This window comes from Dermochelys coriacea, chromosome 2 (genome assembly GCF_009764565.3).
Source record: "Dermochelys coriacea isolate rDerCor1 chromosome 2, rDerCor1.pri.v4, whole genome shotgun sequence".
Lineage (NCBI taxonomy): Eukaryota > Metazoa > Chordata > Testudines > Dermochelyidae > Dermochelys > Dermochelys coriacea.
In genome coordinates this window covers 20,949,105-20,971,289 of record NC_050069.1, presented here as the reverse complement: position 1 = coordinate 20,971,289, position 22,185 = coordinate 20,949,105, and the positions used below count along the sequence as shown (strand labels likewise).

The following is a 22,185-nucleotide window of genomic DNA, read 5'->3' as shown; positions in this document are numbered from 1 at the left end:
GAGCCTCTGTGGGGTCCAGGAGCCTTCCTGTGCAAAGCACCCCATACATTTGAGGCCTACATTTAGAAACCACTTGTGCTCCTTCAGAATGAAAGGTGATTTATAGAATGGAACTCTGACTTTATTGAAGTCAATGGCAAAACTGTCATTGACATCCATGGTGCCAGGATTTCACCCAAGGTCTCTTAAGCCTGGAGTCTGCACCAGTAAAACAGAGATCAAGGCTGCTTCACAGAGTCCCATCATCTTCAACAGGACTTTGTGTGTGAGTGACAGGACCACACTTACAGATCCCTCTGCAGCATCAGGGCCTCTTTTATCCTCCAAACAGGGATTGCCTATTTTCATCATCACTGAGCACATCACCAGTATTTAAGAAAATAGCAATCATAATAAAATCTCCATTTGATTTGTCATTAAGAAAAATGAAGATCATTAATTTTATTGAAATGTAGACTTCCTCCATCTAGGTAGAAACATACTATATCCACATCAAAAATGGGTATTGAGTAGAAAAATTATGACACAAAATACAACTTGCAGTTCAATTTTTTTTTCTGGGAAATTAGATTCGTACAATATGCAGAGGAGATCTCTGGGATGTGTTTAGTCCGTTGTAGTGCGAGCCCCAGGACTAGACTGTGGAGATGGATGGAACTCTCCGCTCTTTCTCTCTGTAGTGGGGAGATGGTGAAAAGGCAGATCTGGCCAGCCTCATTTAAATGAATTATAATGTTCTTTACCCATAATTCAACCAATTGAGGGTTTTTTGGGGGTTGTTGAAATGTATTTTTGATTTGATAAGTAAAGGTGGTAACAGCTTATAATTACGGGACTCATGAAAGAGCATTTGAATTGTGCACGATTGGCCCTGGGTAAGTGGTCAACATGAGCAATGGACTTTTGTTGGCTGGGAAATTTTGGGCTCAACAAATGGGGTTGGGGCATCTCCTTTTTTGGAAATGAGACGCTCCAGTGTAGGGAGCAGGACCTCTGCCCAACAATCTTGTTCTGGGTTCCCTAGCTGGAGATTTGATATGTTGTGGATGAATTTGTGGGTGTGGACCTGTAGGGACAGAGTTTGACTCCACAGCAAGGCCTAATTGAACCAGTAGAGGTAGTGGAACAGGGCCAAATTCTGCAGTGAGGCCTGAGTGGACCAGTGGTGGTGGCAATCTGAACTGATTTCAAAGAGCCCCAGTCCACATGACTGTTGGAAGCAGAATTCAAATCCCAGAGCTGGGCCTGCAGAGTGGAACCTGGTGGAGCAGTTCTATCAGGACTGGAGCAGGCCAGCAGAGGACAGCCACCACTAGACACCCCTTGGCTACCACTGAGACTAACTCAACCTCTGAGTGGATAGCGTTTGTGGTGAGGCAGAGTTTGGGCCTCCCTCTATAAGATGGACACTTATTCAGAACTGGGCGTTGACCAAAACCCTGAGATATTGATTTGGGTTGTTTCATTTCTTATACACAAATTAATATATTCTCTGCATTTTCATACAAAAATACTTGTGCTCTTGTGAGGGTCTGGTCACGACATCCAGAACTGTAAGGTACAGTGTTACTCCTCTGCCTTAGCACGTGAGGGCTTTGCTGCTGCTAAGTTGTGTGTCAGCTCCCTGATACCCCAGCCCATCTGTCTTGCCAGAAAACTCTTTGATACTCAGCCAGTTTAAACCTTGCCTTGCAGGTAACAATCAGTGAACCCTAGAGACAGCACTGTGCAGCATCCAGTCCTTTGCACTGTGACGCTGTCAGAAATTATTAGGTTTGCTGCCTCCAAAGAGACCGTGCACACACCAGTCTGTTAGGTTAGCTGAAGAGACCCTCCCTTCACTTTAATACACAGCACTGAGATGGTTTTATAATAAAACAAGAATAAGTTTATTAACAAAGAACAGAGATTTAAGGAATACTAAGCAAGAGAAAAAGAGGTCTGGTTACAAGCAAAACAAACACTCTTCTTAGTGACTACAACTTAATTCTTGCAAGTTACAATCTTTGTCTAAAAGAGTTTCTTACTTACAGCAAGCTATCAGCAATTCCTGCCCTTCAGGCCAAGATGATCCAATTCTGAAAAGCTCACAGAGTGCTGTTCCCTATATCCCCTACTTGCTGGATAACTAAAATGTCTTTTTGCTCCCCTTAGAGTACCCAAAGTCCATTGTCTCTACCTAAAGAGCCAGGAAGACTGTCTGGGGGATGCAGACTCTGTCCCCCGGTGTGCTCACCGAGCGGTCACATGATGTCTTTTTATTTACCTTACATGTAAATGTACTTTCATTGTTTGCTGGCTTACACAGCTTGACCCAGACAAGTGAATCCACATTCCTTTGTCTAAGCCAAACTTGTTTACCAAATCTGCCTCCCAAACACAGTTTAAGAATGTAGTTCTAGCACACATACACAACTCTTTTATAGTAAAATAATATTATACATAATCAGTTCATTCAATTGTTTATTCTTTGGGGTTTGGACCCCCGTCTGCCCTATGGGTTGTGTGAACCTTGATTGTCTCTGTTACGGGTCCCAAAGGCCTCTCAAGAGCTAGTCAGGGAGGAAAAGTTAGTTGCAAAGATGACTAGGGAGGTTTTATTTTAATCTCCCAGAGCCAGAAGTGGGGACTGGGACTGGATGGGGACTCGACGCATAACTTTATGTATTTTATAAGAGGACCCCTAAACAGATCAAACCCAGCCCTTACTGCTGCCATTGGCATCTGGCAGCAGGGTTATAGTAGCATGAACATTACTCAGAATCATGTTATCACAAACCTGCTAACCCTCCAGCATTGGTCACCTTATGTCACTGTCTCTGTAGTTCCATGTCTTAACCCAGCATGGTAAAATAAACATTTGACAGGCATGTCATGTTGCCCAAAGGGCTTAAAAATGTGCAATGATGCATAGATGCAGTGAAATTTTAAAATAATATCCACTGACATTTCAGGATGACCACTGACTATTAGACAAACAGCTGAAATATCCAGGGCTGCTGTCCAGACCAAGCACTTCATTCCCTGTTATGTGAAGTGACTTTTTAAATGTTTTTATAGGCACTGTAAATGGTGCTATAGGCATATAACAAAAGACCCTTTTCTAATTCACAACCAGCACAGAGTTAGGTAACTATGATAACTCTTAACTCTAAACATGTTCTGATACATTAACTGGAGAGATGCATGGTCTAGCAGTCTGAATACAGGCTTGAAGGGTCAGGACCTCCCTGAGTTATAATTCCTGCCCTGAAATAGATTCCCTCTCTTGCTTTGGTCAAGAAGGAGCTGACCACCTCCTGAGTGACCTCAACTCTTTAAAGACAGTGAGATAACCGTTCAATGGCAGATTCCTCATCTGTTAAATGGGGATTCCACCACTTATTGGGGCAGCTGTGAGGGCTGACTTGCTGTGTGATTTTGGACAGGTCACTTTATTCTGTGCCTCAGTTTCCCTACCTGGAAAATGAGGATAATACTTAACTAACAAATATTAATAGATGAAAAGCACTGTATGAGCCTGATTCAAATCCCATTGACTTCTCTGGGCTTTGGATGAGGCTCTGTAAAAGCCCAGTAATACTATAATGTGCTATAAAGATGAAATATTATTATTATTATTTATTATTATTTATTATTATCACAAATGATCTGGAAAAGGGGATGAACAGTGAGGTGGCAAATCTGAAGATGATACAAAATTACTCAAGGTAGTTAAGTCCAAAGCTGACTACGAAGAGCTACAAAGGGATCTCACTAAATTGGATGACTGGACAGCAAAATGGCAGATGAAATTCAATTTTGATAAGTGCAAATTAATGCACATTAGAAAACGTAATCCCAACTATACACACAAAATGATGGGGTCTAAATTAGCTGTTAGCACTCAAGAAAGGGATTTTGGAGTAATTATGGCTAGTTCTCTGAAAACATGCCCTCAACATTCAGCTGAATGTTAGGAACCATTAGGAAAGATAATAAAACAGAAAATACCATAATGCCACTATATAAATCTATGGTACAGCCCCACCTTGAATACTGCATGCAGTTCTGGTCGCCACATATCAAACAAAATATATTAGAATTGGAAAAGGTGCAGCGAAGGGTGACAAAAATTATTATGGGTATGGCACAGCTTCCATAGGAGGAGAGATTAAAAACACTCGGACTGGTCAGCTGAGAAAAGAGACTGGGTGATGGGGGTATGATAGACCTCCATAAAATCATGACTGGTGTGGTGAAAGGGAATACGGAAGTATTATTTACCCCTTCACATAACACAAAAACGAGGGGTCACCAATGAAATTAATAGGCAGCAGGTTTAACACAAACAAGAGGAAGTATTACTTCATACAACACACAGTCAACCTGTGGAACTCATTGCCGTAGGATGTTGTGAAGGCCAAAAGCATAACTGGGTTCAAAGAAGAATTAAATCAGTTCATGGAGGACAGGTCCATAACAGTTATGAGCCAAGATGCTCAGGGACACAACCTTATGCTCTGGGTGTCCCTAAACCACCAACTGCCAGATGCTGGGACTAAACCACCAGGGATGGATCACTCAAAATTGCCCTGTTCTGTTCATTCTCTCTGAAGCGTTTGTCACTGTCCATTGTCAGAAGACAGGATACTGGGGTAGATAGACCATTGGTCCAATCTGGTATGGCCATTCTTATATTATGTATTATTGAGGTGGAAGGTTTCACTGCACTATGCAAGTGAATTATACTTACACTGAAACCTATACTTACACTATACTTCCTTCTCTGTCCCTTTAACAGAAGCAGTGCAGTGCTCCAACACTTTGTGAGACTGTCTGCAAAACAGGACTTATTTATTCACAGAAAGAGAAATTCCAGTAGGGAAAATTCAGAGAAAAATTGTCATATTTCAGGCAAAGATGTTTGAAGCAAACCTCTTACAAAAGCTGTATGTCATGAGCTGTAAAATAGAAGGCTTCATTTTACCATAAAGAATTATTTCCCTACTCTTGCTGTAAGCTCTTTGGCTCAAGGCCTACCAATGGGGTTTTCAAAAGCATCTGAGTGAGTTAGGAGCTGTCATAAATATAAAGGGAAGGGTAAACACCTTTAAAATCCCTCCTGGCCAGAGGAAAAATCCTTTCACCTGTAAAGGGTTCAGAAGCTAGGATAACCTCGCTGGCACCTGACCACAATGACCAGTGAGGAGACAAGATACTTTCAAAGCTGGAGGGAAGGAGGGAGAAACAAAGGGTCTGTCTGTGTGATGCTTTTGCCAGGGACAGAACAGGAATGGAGTCTTAGAACTTAGTAAGTAATCTAGCTAGATATGCGTTAGATTATGATTTCTTTAAATGGCTGAGAAATTAGACTGTGCTGAATAGAATGAATATTCTTGTTTTTGTCTTTCTTGTAACTTAAGGTTTTGCCTAGAGGGATTCTCTATGTTTTGAATCTAATTACCCTGTAAGGTATTTACCATCCTGATTTTATAGAGGTGATTCTTTTTACCTTTTCTTATATTAAAATTCTGCTTGTAAGAAATTGAATGGTTTTTTTTCATTGTTCTTAAGATCCAAGGGTTTGAATCTGTGGTCACCTATGCAAATTGATTTTTATCAAGCCTTCCCCAGGCAGGGGGGTGCAAGGTTTTGGTGAGGATTTTGGGGGGAAAGACTTTTCCAAACAACTCTTTCTCAAAAATAAACCCAGACGTTTGGTGGTGGCAGTGGAAGTCCAAAGGCAAAAGGTAAAATATTTGTACCTTGGGGAAGTTTTAACCTAAGCTTGTAAAAGTAAGCTTAGGAGGTTTTCATGCAAATCCCCACATCTGTACCCTAGAGTTCAGAGTGGGGAAGGAACCTTGACAGGAGCACAAGCCCCAATACCTTTCAATGGGACCTGGGGACCCTTACATTTTTATTTACTCTCTGCTGCATTGTGATCACCTATTGTACTATATATAAACGTTTAATAAGTGACATGGTGGGTGGCCCTGCACAGTAAAAGGAACTATATCAAAGGACCAAATTATGCTAAGCATATGTTTAAAGGTTTTGTTGACTCAGGGCCCAAATATCCGCCCTCATTTTTTCCTTTCTCTGATGTGGGTCTCATGTGGATCTAGATATGGATCCCTTGCAGAGCCATACTTTAGAAATACATAGTTGATAGCTAGCCTCATATCCAAGGTAAGGAATTTGCACTAAATCAAGGCCTCTTGCTCTGGCTTTAAATACATCAAATGGGCTCCTTAGTTACATTCCTGAATGCAAGTAAATGAATCAGTTCTCCAAGTGGCAGTGTCTCTCCCTGGAGCCCCATAGGAATTGCACGGAGTAAGATAAGATTCTGCTGTCACCATTATTTAGCTCTGGTTGCATGTTTCCAAGAGGTGACCACATGCCAGCTTTCTTCTGGCACTGAAGTCTCACACAGTTCAACTGATTCAATTACAAATATAATGGGACAACTGGTCTTCTTTTCACACAGAATAAAAATAATCATGTCTAGTGTCCAGGGAGCAGGACCATGGCAATATATACAATAAGGCACATTTGTAGAGTTACCCTGTCTTCATCTGCTGTTAAGTATTTCCCCCTGCAGAGTCATTTCCAAGTCTGGAGGCTGCTGACAAATTTAAGTTAATATTTAAATTATTTTATGCTGCTTTTTTCCTGTGTTTTTGTTCTAATTAATTCACACAATGTAAGCCCACTTTTCAGACTTGGGTACCCAAATCCAGTGAACATCTAAAGCTGGTTAAGTGCTCATATGAAGACACAAATGTAGAACTGGGCACTCTCACTTTTAGATACCGACATTAGAGAACGGGGCTGTGCCTGTCTTTAGCTCAGATTCGAACAGGGATTATCACCGACTCACTCTCCAATTGGTGGGCATATCCTCTAATCTGACCTGTAGTTTAAAAAAAAAAACAGTTGTATTGTCAGTGTCCCCCATCCGTGCAGTGTTGTGGGCCAGATTCTGCCCTCAGTGACAACTCTGTGCCCAATTCTGCCCCCAGATAAAACATGCATAGCTCTGACTAGGCCACATTTTTCCTTCCAGCTCCCTTGAAACCAATGAGGTCCTAAGGAAAGAGGAAAAAAAATATTGCCTATTGATTTCAATGGGAGGTGCGTGGATGTGTATGAAGGCCCATTTTGCCCCAGTGCATATTAGCACCATGCAAGCATCCACACAGGTGCTCTCCACATACCTTATGCATGTCCTCTAGCATCTAATGTCTATGGTTAAGCAGGTGACAAGAATGCTAAACTGTATTCCTCAGTTAATCTACACCCCGTGACTTGGGTTACCTGTTCCATGGTCCAGAACATCCTCATTACTAGGGGCCTACCAAATTCAGTCCATTTTGGTCAATTTCACCATCATAGGATTTTAAAAATCATAAATGTCATGATTTCACCTATTTAATCTGAAATTTCAATGTTGTAATTGTAAAGATTCTGACCCAAAAAGGAGGGGGAAGGGGGAGTCGCAAGGTTATTTTGGGGGGGGGGGGGTGTTTGCAGTATTGCTACCCTGACTTCTGCACTGCTGCTGGTGACGGCGCTGCCTTCAGAGCTGGGCTGCAAGAGAGAGGCAGCTGCTAGCTGGGAGAGCAGCTCTGAAGGCAGAGCCACCCACCAGCACAGAAGGAAGGGTGGCCTGGTATGGTATTACCACCCTTACTTCTGCACTGCTGCTGGAGGGTGCTGCCTTCAGAGCTGGGCGCCCAGCCAACAGCTGCTGCTCTCTGGCTTCATAGCTCTGAAGAAAGCACAGAAGTAAGGGCGGCAAAACCTGTAACCCCCCCTAAAATAACCTTGTAAAATAACCCCCTTCAATTCCCTTTTGGGTCAGGACCCCCAATTTGAGAAACTCTGGTCTCCCCATGAAATCTGTATAGTATAGAGTGAAAGCACACAAAAGATCATTTTCACAGCAGGAGACCAGATTTTACATTCTGTGATACGTTTTTCATGATCGTGAATTTGGTAGGGCCCTACTCATTACAGTTCTTCTTTCCTCTGGCAATTATAATTTTTAATTATGGTAGCACCTCAGGGCCCCAACTGAGATCAGGATCTCCTCATACCAACCACTGTGCAGAGTAAGAAGCAGTCTCTGATCCAAAACTGCTTCTAGTCAAAAGAGACAAAAGCAAAATATGGGAGAAAGGAAGTATCATCCCCATTTTAGGGCTCCAGACTTTCAATGAGATGTAGGCTCCTTAGTGCTTATGTCACTCTTCAAAATGGGACTTAGGTTCCTTTGAAAATTGTACTCCAAGGCTAGGGTTGCCAACCCTCCAGGATTGTCTTGGAGTCTCCAGGCATTAAAGATTAGTCTTTAATTAAAGTTTGGCATGTGATGAAACCTCCACTAATATAGCCAGCATAAATTGGCAACCCTATCTAAAGCCCAGATACTCAAAGATATTTAGGTGCTCAACTTCCACTGATTTCAATGGGAGTTAGGTACTGAAATATCTTTGAGGATCTAGACCTGAGAGACTTGCTCACAGACACATGAAAAAGCTGTAGCAGAGCTATGAATTGAATTCAGGCCTCCTGAGGTATAGTCTAGCACCATCCTTCCTTAAATTGTTGCAACCCCACTTTTTTATCATATTTGTGATTCCTTATGTAGACTGCCAAGGGCCCCTGTGTCCAGGTTTCTGTTAGCGTGCTACAGAAAACACTTGTTGCGTATAAACTTACTCTGGATGGCCTTTTATTCAACAAAACATTCTTGTATAACCAGACTCAGTCCATTTGTGCAAGACAGAACTTTTACAAGCCAGGCACTGGACACCAGGAAAAAGTACATTTGACTACTAAAATAATTTTTTAGTAGCGTGTGCAGTGAAGGACATGACAAATTGTAATAAGAACATTCACTCTAGGGATAGCAAGGCTTATTCTTATGCATAGTCCTCACAACCTTCACCATTAAACTTTTTGTTCCTGATCTGAACTCTTACTGCAGAGCAGAATACAGATCCCATAAGACCTCCAAAGTTTCAAAATCCATGACATGACACGTTCAGTTAGTGTAACAATTGTGAAGATTTCATGTGAACTCTCAGGAAGTGCCGACATGCTCCTATTTCTCACAGCTATTGGCAGCCAGGACACCCATGGGTGTCAAGAAATAACGTATGAACGCCTGCTGATGTCATTGCCACCTTTAGAATTAAATTATGGGCCAGATCCTCAGATTCAATGGAGTCACAGACAATTAGACCAACTGAGGGATCTGGCCCTATGTAGAGAATGCTCTTCTCTCCCTCAGACCTAGAGTGTGAGCAAGGGTGGTTTGATTTCCATCTGAAATCTAAAGGCATCTGGTTTGTCAAGTGTTTTGTACCTGCTACATCCACTTTGAGAGAGATCACTACAATTTCCCACACAACAAGAGGAAAAAAATATAGTTCAAATAAGGAAGAGATTTTGAAAGATATTATAAATTTTTTATTTCATTTTAGTTACTATGCAATGCCCTTCATTTTGAAGGAAATGGTACAATCAGGAGTCTGTACTTCTTTCTCAGGAAAAGAAGTGATATTAGCACTAACAATTCAACATTTACTGACAAGAGACTGCTTACAGAAAAAGTCTCATGGAGGAAAAAAATCACTTTGCGATTACACTTGTTATCGTGATGATTTCATGGAGTGTTGCAATGTTAAATAAAAACTTCAGGTATGTACAGAGAGAACTTCTAATTCAACATTAATGGAAAAGAACTGTCTGAACCACTGATGTTTGAAGTTACCCTGATTTTTTTTTTAATTCACAAGCCTTTAATAGCATAAAACTATTCAGCAGTGATGTGACCTCATCAGATTTTTCACTGCACTTCAGTTCATAAGACTGGTCGATTCAAAAGTATGTAAGTGATACAGTAGATTCCTTTAAAGATAAGAAACTGCATTTAGAAACTATGCAATTCCCTACCTTTACTTAATTTTTCATAGCTGATCTTTCATATAAAATTAAAATTCTGCTTTCAAAAATATTTGTTCCCACATGGCTGTAATAATTATGGTTGGTGCAGCTACCAAAAAGCGCAGGTGGCAAAGCACCTGACAAATAAAGCTCACGAGCACCAGGGACAAGTCTTTCATAAAGACTAAAAAACTTTCACATTTAAAGTTTGCATCTTACTAGGAGAAATTTATTCCAATCGGATACCTATTTTACTACTGAAAGAAAACATTGAAATTAAATCTGAATACTATAAAAAAAAAAAGACACATTGTGTTTCATTTATACAAAATTCTTGTGTATAGCTGGGAGTTCAGATCCACTGTCTGGATTCTTCCACTCTGAAGAAAATATGTTTTTTTCCAGGTAAGAAAATAGAGTTTCTGAAATTGCTAGTATTTTTTTTTTAAACTAAGCAGACCATCACTTTGCCTGACTGAACTTCTGAAGAGTTGCTGTAATAAATACTTTGCCCTCAAAGAGAATCAGGAATGGGTAACCTGAAATAGTTCTAAGTGTGTTTATTCCCCCCCATGGAAGGTAACTTAAGCAATAGTTGGAGGTTTTATTAGAAGGCATTTTCCAAGGGGAAAAAAAACTTATTTGCATAAAAAACATTGACAGCCTGGGGAAATAGATGGCTCATCTGCATTTCCTAACTGGAGTCATATTTACATTTCTGGGGCCTAGTCCAACCAAGGCTTAGTCTACTCTAAGTATACACATAATGATCCTCTCAAGAGTAGTTCCCTCAGTGGCAATGGGACTACTGATATGAGTAAATTCACATACATGATTAAGTGTTTGCAGGATCAGAAGGCTTTTAAAAAAAAAGTGGTTAACTTCAGTGTTCAAAAGGCAAAGAGAAGGGTCTAACATGACCAGACAGAAGAGTTTGGAAGATATTCTGCAATGTTAACATTCTAATTTACAACCGTAAGTTGCTGGGCAGACTGTTGCCCTCTGCTGAACCCGTGCCATCCACTGATTTCACAGTGCAACTGAGGGCAGAATTTTGTCCATTCTGTGCAGTATGATCCTGATTCCCCAGCACTCCACAATGGGACTTTTTCCCCTTGCTTCCCCTCCCATCCCTAAACAGATCATCAGCATCAGGTCTTCTCCTCCCACTGTGCGTCAAAGTGTAGACAGCAGGCCCTGAGATTCAGCAAGGATTGATTGATTTTAAGGGAGCCTACTCATGAGCTAAAAGTTAGGTGCATGCTCAAGGCCCTTGCTAAATCAGGACCTTAATGCAGCTCAGTAGAAGGATCAGGCCTGCATTTTCTATATTTTAAATGTGACCTATAGAAGTAGGATTCATTTTGTTCCCTTCTCTTTGCTGTATAACAAAGGCCTGAAAGGCTTGAAGAAAAGTGTTTTCCTGTTTTTTGTTTTAAATATAACCACCAGTAATTCTGGTCTAGTTTACCCTGGAAGACTATGGCAAATGGAAAAAAGTCACAGGAGACTGAAAGCTGAGTAACTATGTTACTTCACCTGCTGTGAACTCCTGGCATGCTTAAACCTGGTTTGCTTGTGCTAGTTAGCATCTATTTAATAACATTGCCTATTCAACAGTTGGGAGAAAAGATATCTAAGTTAAAGATTCAACAGACATCCCTTCAAAGGTGTGACTGATCATAATACACATGTGACCTAGCCCCTTTCCAAAGCAATCCTCTAATACTACCCAGGAAAAGCAGACTTGACGTTGCTCATCTTAGTAAGGGAAAGCAGCAAAAGCTTTAACACAAAACTTTCAGTCATTCTTCACATATTATGAAGCAGCAGGAGAGGGTATAAATCCCCTCCTTTAAAAATCCTTTGCAGGTCACATTTATGTATTTCAGTAACACCCATTCTCTAGCCGCATGTTTCAATGCCAAGCAAATATTTATTTTAGGTGGAAACAGAACACATGGGATGTTCTATATTTCACAGCATAAGCATCACTGAACTCAAGAAAGAAGGTGAAAAGTAGCGGTTAAGGAATACTCTAGTATGTTTGTCTATTAGGTAAGCTTTCCCACTCAGCTGTATCACTACATCTCAAGCTTGAGTCACAACATCTCTTCCTGTGTGCAGATTTGTACCAAACTGTGTACTAGATAGAGGTGTACATTAATAACTACATGAGACAAGAAAATAGTTTCATGTAGATCTTAACAGGCTTTGCTCTCAGTTCTCAGCTTTTGTCTTGTTTTTATAAATAAGAACAGACTATGTCTGAGAAGAAGGAAGAGAGGTTTGAGCGTTCGTTCTGAGGGTTCAAACATAAAAGGAAAACATTTTCACAACCAACACACAATTTAGTACCTTTTCGATACAACATGTTTGACATCTACAGCAGTTTCCATCCTATAGGACCTAGAAACTTCTTTAGATCACTAATGACAACAATAAATCCATTCGGAGGCCATCAGAATAATGTACACAACTTACTTTCAAAATGTAAGAATCATATGATGGAATTATTTTTAACTTTCAAAAATATTTGTAAGAAAATATTATTTTACATACATATATTACATAGTGAATAAACTTTGTTCTATACAAAATTTCAGGACTAGGAACAATAGTTAAACATTTATTCATAGTCTATGGTGATCTTAAGTCTGTTTTATCCTATTCAGGATAGCTGATACACACAGTTTAGGAATACGTCAGTTACAATCTTTAACAGTTAATGGTGGCTGAACAGAGAAATAGCCACATGTTAACCTTATCACAGTTCAGCTATGGATAGTTCTCATGCTTTCTGAGCAACATTGCATGTTTGTTTAACGATCCCAGTAACTGGAGTATGACTCAACTGCATATTGAGGAAAGATTTCATCAGTACAAAAGCCTGAGCTACAACAATCAAAAGGAGCTTTATGTTTAACAAATTCTCTGTAGGAGCCAAGAATTCCACATCCTAAAATTAAAGCCTAGAAAGTATTAAGGGAAAAGGTACAATATGTTTTAAGTGTGTAACCCCGTAAGTTGATCCTCCCCTCAATAATGAACAAAATTTGTCTAATGGGGAGGGAACAAACAAAAGAAACCCTTCTCTGCATCGTCCACTTAAGATTCACAACAATGGAAGTCTATTAGGTGCTTATGTTCCTTTCTTACAGATGAAAGCTGCTTCATATAGTCTTAATTACTCCAAGGTTAGTATCTGCTTATTTATGATTGGTTGGTTTCTCACCCTAATCTTAAAAAAATAGAGATTGTAGAGTAGAATTAGGCTGCAAGCAGTGAAGGACACAACTGCAGGGAAAACAGAGTCATTTTAATACACCGCTTAAGTATACTGCATGTTTATTTTAAAATATTGATTTCCACTATTTAAATTAACTCTAGCTCATCCTCAGGTTAGCTTCACAGCTATTGTGTTTTAAGGGGCAGGGAAGTTTATATTAACAGACCATAGGAAAATATATACTGAACAGATTAAGAATCCAGGATGATCTGGTATTACGGTGCACTGAAGACTAGGGAAAAAGTGATCCAGTTCAAAAAGAGTTGCTACTTTGGTAGGTAATATTAGATACATGTAGTACCTTGCCCTCCTCCAAACGCATTAGTTGATGGAACTACTCAAGCAACCTTCATGAGATAGTCATTCTCGTTGTGTGACCTACTCCCTCTTTCCTTCTCTAGTGACATTGCTCAGCAATGTACAGGAAAAACACAACAAAAACAAAGCACGATCTTGAACTTACTCTTCATTAGGGATTTATTTGTAGTGGGAGAACACAGAGAATTTCCCCAGCTTTGAATTTTCAATAACTTCCCAGTCAGGGAATGTATTTCCTTCCCCTTTATACTGGTCTTCTCCCCCCAGCACACACAATCACTTCCTGTTACAGCACTGTTTATCATGGTGCAAAGACACTGTGCAACTTCTCCTGACCCTTACTCTAGGAATTTTACCAGTTAATCACTAGCCCATATATTCCAGGCAGTGGGATTCAAGACATGCTTTATTCCCCATGATTAAGCAAACAAATCAAAGTGCTATTTGTAGTATAGCCTTAAAACAAGACTGACGCAGTACTGATACTGGCTAGAGGCTCCCACCTCTGGTGGGGCTTAGCCAAAATGCTACACCACCCCTGCCAGGGTTAACTTATCCCTAGCTCACCCAAATGCACTAAAATACATGAAGAAGCTCCTTTTAGGGCCCAATCCTGCACCACAGAAGTCAATGGGGACTTTGCAACTGACTTCAGTGGGAGCAGGATCAAGCCTCCTAATGAATGCTGATGCAGTTAAGCCTGGTGACAGTGAGAGCTCCCAAAAGGTTTCAGTGCATTACAATGCATAGATAGCAACCTGATCACAGCTAACCTCCACTTCGGATCATTTCCCACCCCCATCAGGGCAATTTAGCCCACTGTACGTAAAAGGAAGCCACACACACAAACAGGCAGGCAGGGATTCCCCCAGCCAGTCTGCAAGTTACTTTAATTAAGATGATACTGTGCATGTCAAACCCTATTTGACAAAGTTAACTGTGGTTTATCCCTTAAATCCTTTGAGGACTGGGGGTTGGGTGTGAAGTCACAAAGGTCTGGCACCAGCAGACTAAGGTAAAAAGCTTGCTGTAATACTAACAGGAACCACAAGATAACTACGTGGAGAGGAGATGTGGGGCGGGGGGCAAATGAACTTCCCATCTAGGACAGTCAAAGGGCCCTATCCTACAAGGTGCTGGCTCCTTCTTAATGGTGCTGAATGCCCTCATCTCCCACTGAACTCAATAGAAACTGAAAGCATTCGGCACCATGTAAGATCCATACCTACTGGCAGCCAAGGGACTGATGGTTTGGGGATGAAGGTCATAAATGGGGGTGACAGAATCTCCCCCAGTTTTATCCTCTACAAATAAGTCAGAGATTTACCAAGCACTGAAGGAGTTAAGTACTAAAGCACAGACACTTAATCAGCTTTCCCCCTTCCTTTCACATGTGATTGGAATGAAGCTGCACTGAAGCAGCCCAAAGGGCTTATAACAGCTCAATTTCGCAGCCTTCAGTTTTAATCCCCATCACCCAGCCTAAGCCGCATGATGGTGCTACTCAGCAGCAGTCTGGGCACCTGGATCCTCCTCCTCCTCCTCCTCTGCAGCTTGCAGATGGCTGGAGAGCTCCTGGATCACAGCAGCCCTACCGATCTGGTCATTCCTCCTCTTCTCCATGATCAGATCCTCCAGGCTCTGGAATTCCAGTGTGTGGCTGCGTTTGTCCCCCAGCCGGATCTGCAACCGGTAGGGCTGCTTGCCTATGCGGAGCTCCCCGCCAATTTTAAATTCCCGTTTGCCATAGCGGCACCAGGCAGCAAAGCACTCAGAGTTCCTCCAGCTCAGCTCCCGATCCTTGCAGCCCACCTGCTCCAGGGCATTCCGCACCACCGTGGCCAGGCTCAGGGGCTTGTAACGGTACAAATAGTTGGCAATACGACCTCTCCTGCCCTGGCTGGCATCGGTCAGGAAGCTGTTCACCACCTCCAGCCGATGCAGATGCACTACCTGAAAATCCCCAACATACACTGCCCAGTGTGGGTACTGGGCCTGGCACACAAATTCCACCAGGTCACCTGGTTTACATCTGTTCAGCAGGTTCTCTGGGGTGTAAGTGCTCAGCTGCCCCCCACCTCCATCCCTCTCATCTGGTGTGGTATCATCCCCAGCAAAGCTCTTCTGGTAGATACACTCATCCCGATAATAAACCGAACACTCCACCTCCTGCAACCGGGGGTCATAGGGTTGCGGTACAGGGTGCTCGCCTCCCATATCCTGAGCCACCGAGTCCTGCTGCTGCTGCTGCTCCAGCTCGTCGTCGTCATTGGAAAAGATGTAGGACACCCCGATCCTGGGACCCTCATCTCTGTCCATGCCCGTCGGGTCGGCAGTAGGAACTTCCTTGTAGTTTAAGTGGGTCAGTTTCTCCACCTGGTTCCCCATGCCCACTGCAACCATAAGCAATATGCAGCCATTAGCAATAGGTGAGTGGGTAAGGATGAAGGAGACCGGGCTGTACCAGCTCCCCCAAACTTTACGGCCCTGGCGGTTGTCTTCTCAGTGCAGTGGCAGAACTAGCAAGAACTCTTTCCCCAGCCTGGGTAACGCCTGCGTCTCCCTGCCCATCGCTCCGAGAGCGAGAGAGGGGGAAATACACGCTCTGCTCCCCGGGGAGCGAGGAGGCTGGGTCCCTTTGCTTCGTGCGCCGGTTGCAATGCAAAGGCGGCCGAGCCCGGCGGCCCCCCGGGAGCACGCTGCAGTTCCGCTCGCTAAGCGTAGAGGGGGCACGAGGCGAAGGGGACCAGGGCCACCGGCCGGTCGGATTCGTGCCGTCCCTCGGCGGAGACAAAGGCAGGGGAGAGCGCGGCGCGCGCGCGCAGCCCCCGGGACCGGGTGAGGGGCCCAGGAGGCGCGAGCCGGACTCCGCGGGCAGCCCCCGGCTGCTGCAGCAGCAGGGAGCGGGGCTGGCAGGGGCGCGCACGGGGAGGGGGCGCCAGTTGGCGGGAGCGGCGCTAGCAAGGGAGGGGGCGACTCGCACTTCCACCTGTTGGGCGGGGCGGGGCGGGGAGGTGCAATCCCACCTGTTGGGAGGCTGCCGGGAGCAGCGCCGCCAGCCCGCGGCGGGGGGGGGGGGGGAAGCGGGGAGAGTGCTTGGCTTTGCCGCCCCAAACTGGCTCAGATCCCGCCCAGAGCCCCGCGTGTGGGGGAAGGGGGAAGCTGCCTCCACTCACCCTCCTCCACCAGCCGCAGCCCGGCCAGGTGCGCCCGCCCGCCCTCCCCGGCTCCCCCCGGCTCCTCCTCCTCCTCTTCCACCTGCGCGCCCGGAAACTTACCGTGCGGGGAAGGGCTCGGCTGCTCCCAGGGCACGGGGCTAGGGCCAGGGCCAGCTGGCTGGGACAGCAGCCGCCTTGCTCCTAGCGCTGGGCGAGGCGTGGCGCCGGCTCATGTCTCCCTCTCTCACCTGGCCCCCCCAGCGCGCCGTCCGGCCGCAGGCTGCGCTTCCCTCCAGCCGGGCTGAGCAACAAGCGCGGCGAGGGGGGAGGGATTCTAGCCCCGGCTGTGGGCTCCCCGGCGAGAGCTCAGCCCCCAGCATTTAAAGAGACCGCTCGCCTTTTCCCTTTGCCCTCCCGCTCCGGCGCACACCGCGCTGTGCCCGGCCCCTGAGCTCTGGCCTCCCCCCGGCCGCCGAATCGGGACCGGCCGCCGGCTGATCGCCGTGCCGGGGCTGGATCGGGCGGCCGGGCCTCGCCTGGGCTGCTGGGGGGGGGTTGGAACAAGCTGTGGCTTTAAGGGCGAGGCGCCACCCAACAACCTGCCCGCGTGGGGGAAACTCGCTGGGATCTGGAGTTTGTCTGGGACAAGCAAACTCGCAGCAGCCGGACTTTGATTCCCCCTCCTTCCCGATCCTCCTCGTTCCCAGGAAATCCCAGCGCGGCTGGCAGGATCCCTGGCGCCTCAAATATGTCATAGAATGAGGGTTGGAAGGGACCTCAGGAGGTCATCTAGTCCAGCCCCCTGCTCAAAGCAGGACCAATCCCCAATTTTTGCCCCAGATCCGTAAATGGCCCCCTCAAGGATTGAACTCACAACCCTGGGTTTAGCAGGCCAATGCTCAAACCACTGAGCTAGCCCTCCCCCCCCCAGCTCCTGCTGCAGCCCCTCTAGCTGATCTGTTATTCTTCAGTTGAATATGGATCCGCTTTTTTTTTTTACCAGTGGGGCTTAGCTGTAATGGTGATAAATACCTCTGGTTGCAATGGGCTACAGATTGCTGTTTGGAAGGGAGCCCTGGCTGGTTGGAGGCTCCTGTGTGCATTCTCAGGGATGTCTCTACGGGGTGTGAGATCCTTCGGTGCCGGACCACACATGCTCAGCTTTTGTTCTGACACAGCCCAACATAATAACAACAGTTGTAAAAGAAATAAAATAGAAACCCTCTGCTCTCCTGGGCTGAGCTGATTTGTTAGATTTCACCACTAACCGTACATATTTCTTCTTATATTTACTTTCAAAAGACAGGACACCTTTCTCTATTTCAGTGCAGGGCATTATTGGTCTCTCCTTCTAGACAGAAATAATCAGTGCTGGTGGGAATATTCCTTTTAATTCTGCCTGTTGAAGGAAATAATACAAGATTCCCCTTTCTTATTAGGTGGGGTTTTTATTTTTAAGATTTGCTGGTAAATGCTGGTAAATCTAATCCCTCATACAGAACTTTTAGAGGAAATATTTGGGAGCTGAGAGAAGAGCTTTATTGTCTTATCATTTTCAAACCCAGATATTCATCTCAGGTTTATAATCTGAACCAAAATGGCCCTGCATTACTACAGTGATGGGTACTGTATAAGAACCTGAAAAGAATAGTTCCTTCAAATTGCCTACATCTCTGATTTCAAATACACAACTGATATTGGGTAAGATTAGCTGCTTCTCCAGGGCAGCTTGCATGGGAGATGAGAATTGTGTTCTTCATAGAACCTTCTGGAGTTGTGTATGTCTGTGTTGGGGAAACATGCTAAATCCAGGAAGGAGGGAGATGACCATGGATAAGCTCTCTGGGTCAGGGACCATGGGTTTGTTCTGTCTGTACAGTCCCTAACACAATGTGCCCAGGCCTATGAGTGGGGCCCCTAGGCACTATGGTAGTACAAATACTGCAATGAAAAAGTGGGATCCTAGCAAAAGGGCTCTGATCAAAGAAACAAAACACTTTCTTCCAGTCTGATCATGAAACTATTAGCCAGCGTCCAGCCGGTTGTAACTTGTTTAACTAGCACTTTTACCTAGGTTTCAGAGTAGCAGCCGTGTTAGTCTGTATTCGCAAAAAGAAAAGCAGTACTTGTGGCACCTTAGAGACTAACAAATTTATTAGAGCTTTTCTTTTTCACTTTTACCTAGAAATTCATTTTTGGTCCCGAGGGATTGGCAGTACCATTTTAAGGGCCATATGACCACCTGGATCAGGGTTTATCATCTGAATCAGCTTCAGTTCATGTGTGATTGCACTTGTGCAGATGTACAAAACTCATTGCTGCTCACCTCGTACCTTTCTCCAGCTCTGCGCTCATCTCCTCCTACCTGGCTCAGCAACTCACACCAACACTTGTTAGTTTTCTTCAGCCTTCAGCTGTTTGTTTGGGTTTTTTTTTTTCCCCCTTGATCCCTTTGCTGGGAGGTTCTTTTCTTTCTGAGCACCCAGAATCCATAGTCTTTGCTGTATCTGATATTTTATAGAAGAAGGGCAGAAAATCCTAGATGGATTGTAAAAAAAAAAAAGTAGTAATATGAGAGCATCGTTATTGTAGTAAAGGCATCCCCTGTGGTTTACAGATCTGGGTAACAGGAAGAAAGTGGATTGATAGTGGAGCATGATTAGTGTTATTGACACCAGGTATGCGTGGAGTTTCAGCGACATAGAAGACAAGATATTTAGGTGTTTAACTCCCATTGATTTCAATGACAGTTAGGCTCCTAAAAACCTTTGAGGATCTGAGCATCTGATATTCTTTTCTGAACATCTGGAGTCTGTTAAATACACATTCTCATTAAAACAACTCTGAGGTTTATATGTACTAATTCCTGTTTTCTCCTTTATTGCAACATATCCCTGTCTGTACATTTTTATAGTATATTTCTCCCTTTATGCATTTTACCATTTTTTTTACCTTATTTCATTCCTAATGAAATAATTGATTTCTCTTTGAATGGCTGCAGGACACAATTCTGGCAAAAATAATTTATCTATGGATTTACAAGACATTAATGTAGCCAGAAATAAACACTGAAAATCTGTTTAAAAAACAACAACAGAAACTGAAAACCAGAATCTCTAATTATTTGTAATAATTAGGACTTTGTCATAGATCTCAAAGCACTTTACAAAGAAGGGTAAGTTTCACTATCTCCATTTTATAGGTTGAGATCCTGAGGCCCAGAGAGATTAATTGACTTGCCCAAGGTCACACACCAAATTTGGGCCACAACTGGAAACAAAACCTAGCTTTTCTGCCTACCAGCCCTGTGTCTTGTCCACTGCTTTGCTGATGGGCATGAACAGTTTGCCATCTCCAACCTTGCACACACATTTCCTGCATTTCTTTTAAACTAGAGATTAAAAATGTAGGTCTTGGTTTGGATCCAGATTTAAAGTTCCTCCCAAAGTTCAGGTCTATTTGGATTTGGGGATCTGGTCTCACATTAATAATTATTAATTATGATCATTTTAAGGAGATGTATTTTAAGGAGAAATATCACTTCTGTTCATATCCCTTCAGTTCTTTTCTTGAAGGCCAGAATGTCAGGCCATGACTACACTAGACATCTGCCATCATAGCTGTGTGAATTGGGTGTGAAGAAGTGTGACGTGTGTCTGACATAGCTTTGCCACCAAAAGCCCGGGTGCAGACAATTTTACCAGCAAAAGTGCAGTTTTGCTGGTATAAGCTGTGTTCACACTAGGAGCACTTTGCTGGTATAGTATACTGGTATATCCAGACCAGCAAAATGTTCCTAGTGTTGACATGGCCCCAGAGCAGCAAGAGAGTCCATAAATCTGTTGGCTTTTGCAGGTATTCCTCTGGCCAATGGCTATCACTGCATGTAGTTATTTAGCAGGTTTTATTTCTCTTTTCCAGTAGAGCTCTATGAGGACTGACATTAATTATGCTCCAGTGGTCACATGAACATCCTGACTGTACCTCCTCTATGCATCAGATGTGCTTCCACATCACCCCCATCGCAGACTTAGGGACAGCAGGCTTTTGGACACAGGAGTCCAATCCGATACCCACTGAAGTCAATGGGAGCCCTTCCTTTGACTTTAGTGAGAGTTAGATTGGGCTCTTAAAGTGGTCAAAGCATGAGCAGAGAGAGATGGTGCTGCACTGTTCTTCCATGATTCCAAGGAATAAGGCCAGATCCTCAAAGGTATTTAGGGCTCCGAACTCCCATTGGATGTTAGGTGTGTTATATACCTTTGAGGATCTGCCCCAGTTCTCACCAATGGCACAGCATGGGAGTAGGGTTTTGGGGGAAGAAGCAGTGCAGGGGCAAGGCCTCGGAGGAAGGGGCAGTGCGAGGGCGGGGGTCTTGGGGAAAAGGGACAGTGCAGAGGGCGGGGCCCTGGTTCAGAAGCTCATGCCCTCCACCCCCCCTTTAGAAAGCTTCTGTTGTTCCTGACCCAAGGTGCTGACAATCCATGGTGATTATGGAAACCAGTAGGTTATAGGGGGTAAGAGGAGTGGTGGGCACCATCAGGATCTGATCAGGTAGGCAGCTTCTGGAAATGTCTACTGGCTCAGGCTCCACAGGTGAGATAGGCAAGGGAACGCCTGGTTTGAGCAGCCTGCCATGAGTTAGGCACTAACCAGCTCAGCAGTGTCAGGGCTTAGGCAGCATTGTGCATGTCCACTGGCAGATTTTTAGGTGCCATGGGGACTTAATTGGTGGAAATTTAATAGGCTTTTAGGGATAGCTAGCAGCTGAGTAGGATTTTGAGGAGCTACATTTCGGACCTAGGTGGCTAACATGGCAGTTAGATGCCTAAATCCCTTTGTTGGTTTAGACAGAGGCACTTATCTGAGAATTTGGTGCCTAAATACCTTTAAAAATCTGGCCCTTTGTGCTTCACCCAGCACAGCTAAGCCACCATGCTATTGCAGGGAAGATCTGAAAGGGAAAGGCGATACAGATCAATTAGAAGTAACAGAAGAGAAGGACCTTGGAGTATTAGTTGATCATAGGATGACTATGAGCTGCCAATGTGATATGGCTGTGAAAAAAGCTAATGCGGTTTTGGGATGCATCAGGAGAGGCATTTTCAGTAGGGATAAGGAGGTTTTAGTACAATTATACAAGGCACTGGTGAGACCTCACCTAGAATACTGTGTGCAGTTCTGGTCTCCCATGTTTAAAAAGGATGAATTCAAACTGGAGCAGGTACAGAGAAGGGCTACTAGGATGATCCGAGGAATGGAAAACTTGTCTTATGAAAGGAGACTTAAGGAGCTTGGCTTGTTTAGCCTAACTAAAAGAAGGTTGAGGGGAGATATGATTGCTCTCTATAAATATATCAGAGGGATAAGGGAGAGGAATTATTTAAGCTCAGCACCAATGTGGACACAAGAACAAATGGGTATAAACTGGCCACCAGGAAGTTTAGACTTGAAATTAGACGAAGGTTTCTAAGCATC

At 44.0% G+C, this 22,185-nt stretch overlaps 1 protein-coding gene across 4 annotated transcripts; it reads right to left on the bottom strand.

The window, feature by feature from the left end:
- Window positions 1–9,774: 9,774 nt before the first annotated feature.
- On the bottom strand, window positions 9,775–17,322 carry LRATD2 (LRAT domain containing 2). 4 transcript variants are annotated; one of them, XM_038393114.2, is made up of 2 exons: window positions 16,828–17,322; window positions 9,775–15,942 (listed from the first exon to the last, which is right to left on the bottom strand). In XM_038393114.2, the coding sequence occupies exon 2, from the start codon at window positions 15,935–15,937 to the stop codon at window positions 15,050–15,052; it is 888 nt and encodes a 295-aa protein (XP_038249042.1). In that variant the 5' UTR covers window positions 15,938–15,942; window positions 16,828–17,322; the 3' UTR covers window positions 9,775–15,049. The 4 variants fall into 4 exon arrangements, with proteins under 4 accessions (XP_038249042.1, XP_043363289.1, XP_043363287.1 ...); XM_043507354.1 differs by having other exon boundaries at window positions 17,138–17,244; XM_043507352.1 differs by having other exon boundaries at window positions 16,956–17,069.
- Between the last annotated feature and the right edge of the window lie 4,863 nt (window positions 17,323–22,185).

Bases quoted from the DNA above. Each gene is read 5' to 3' on its own strand.
- LRATD2 (XM_038393114.2), bottom strand. From the start codon at position 15,937: ATGGGGAACCAGGTGGAGAAACTGACCCACTTAAACTACAAGGAAGTT.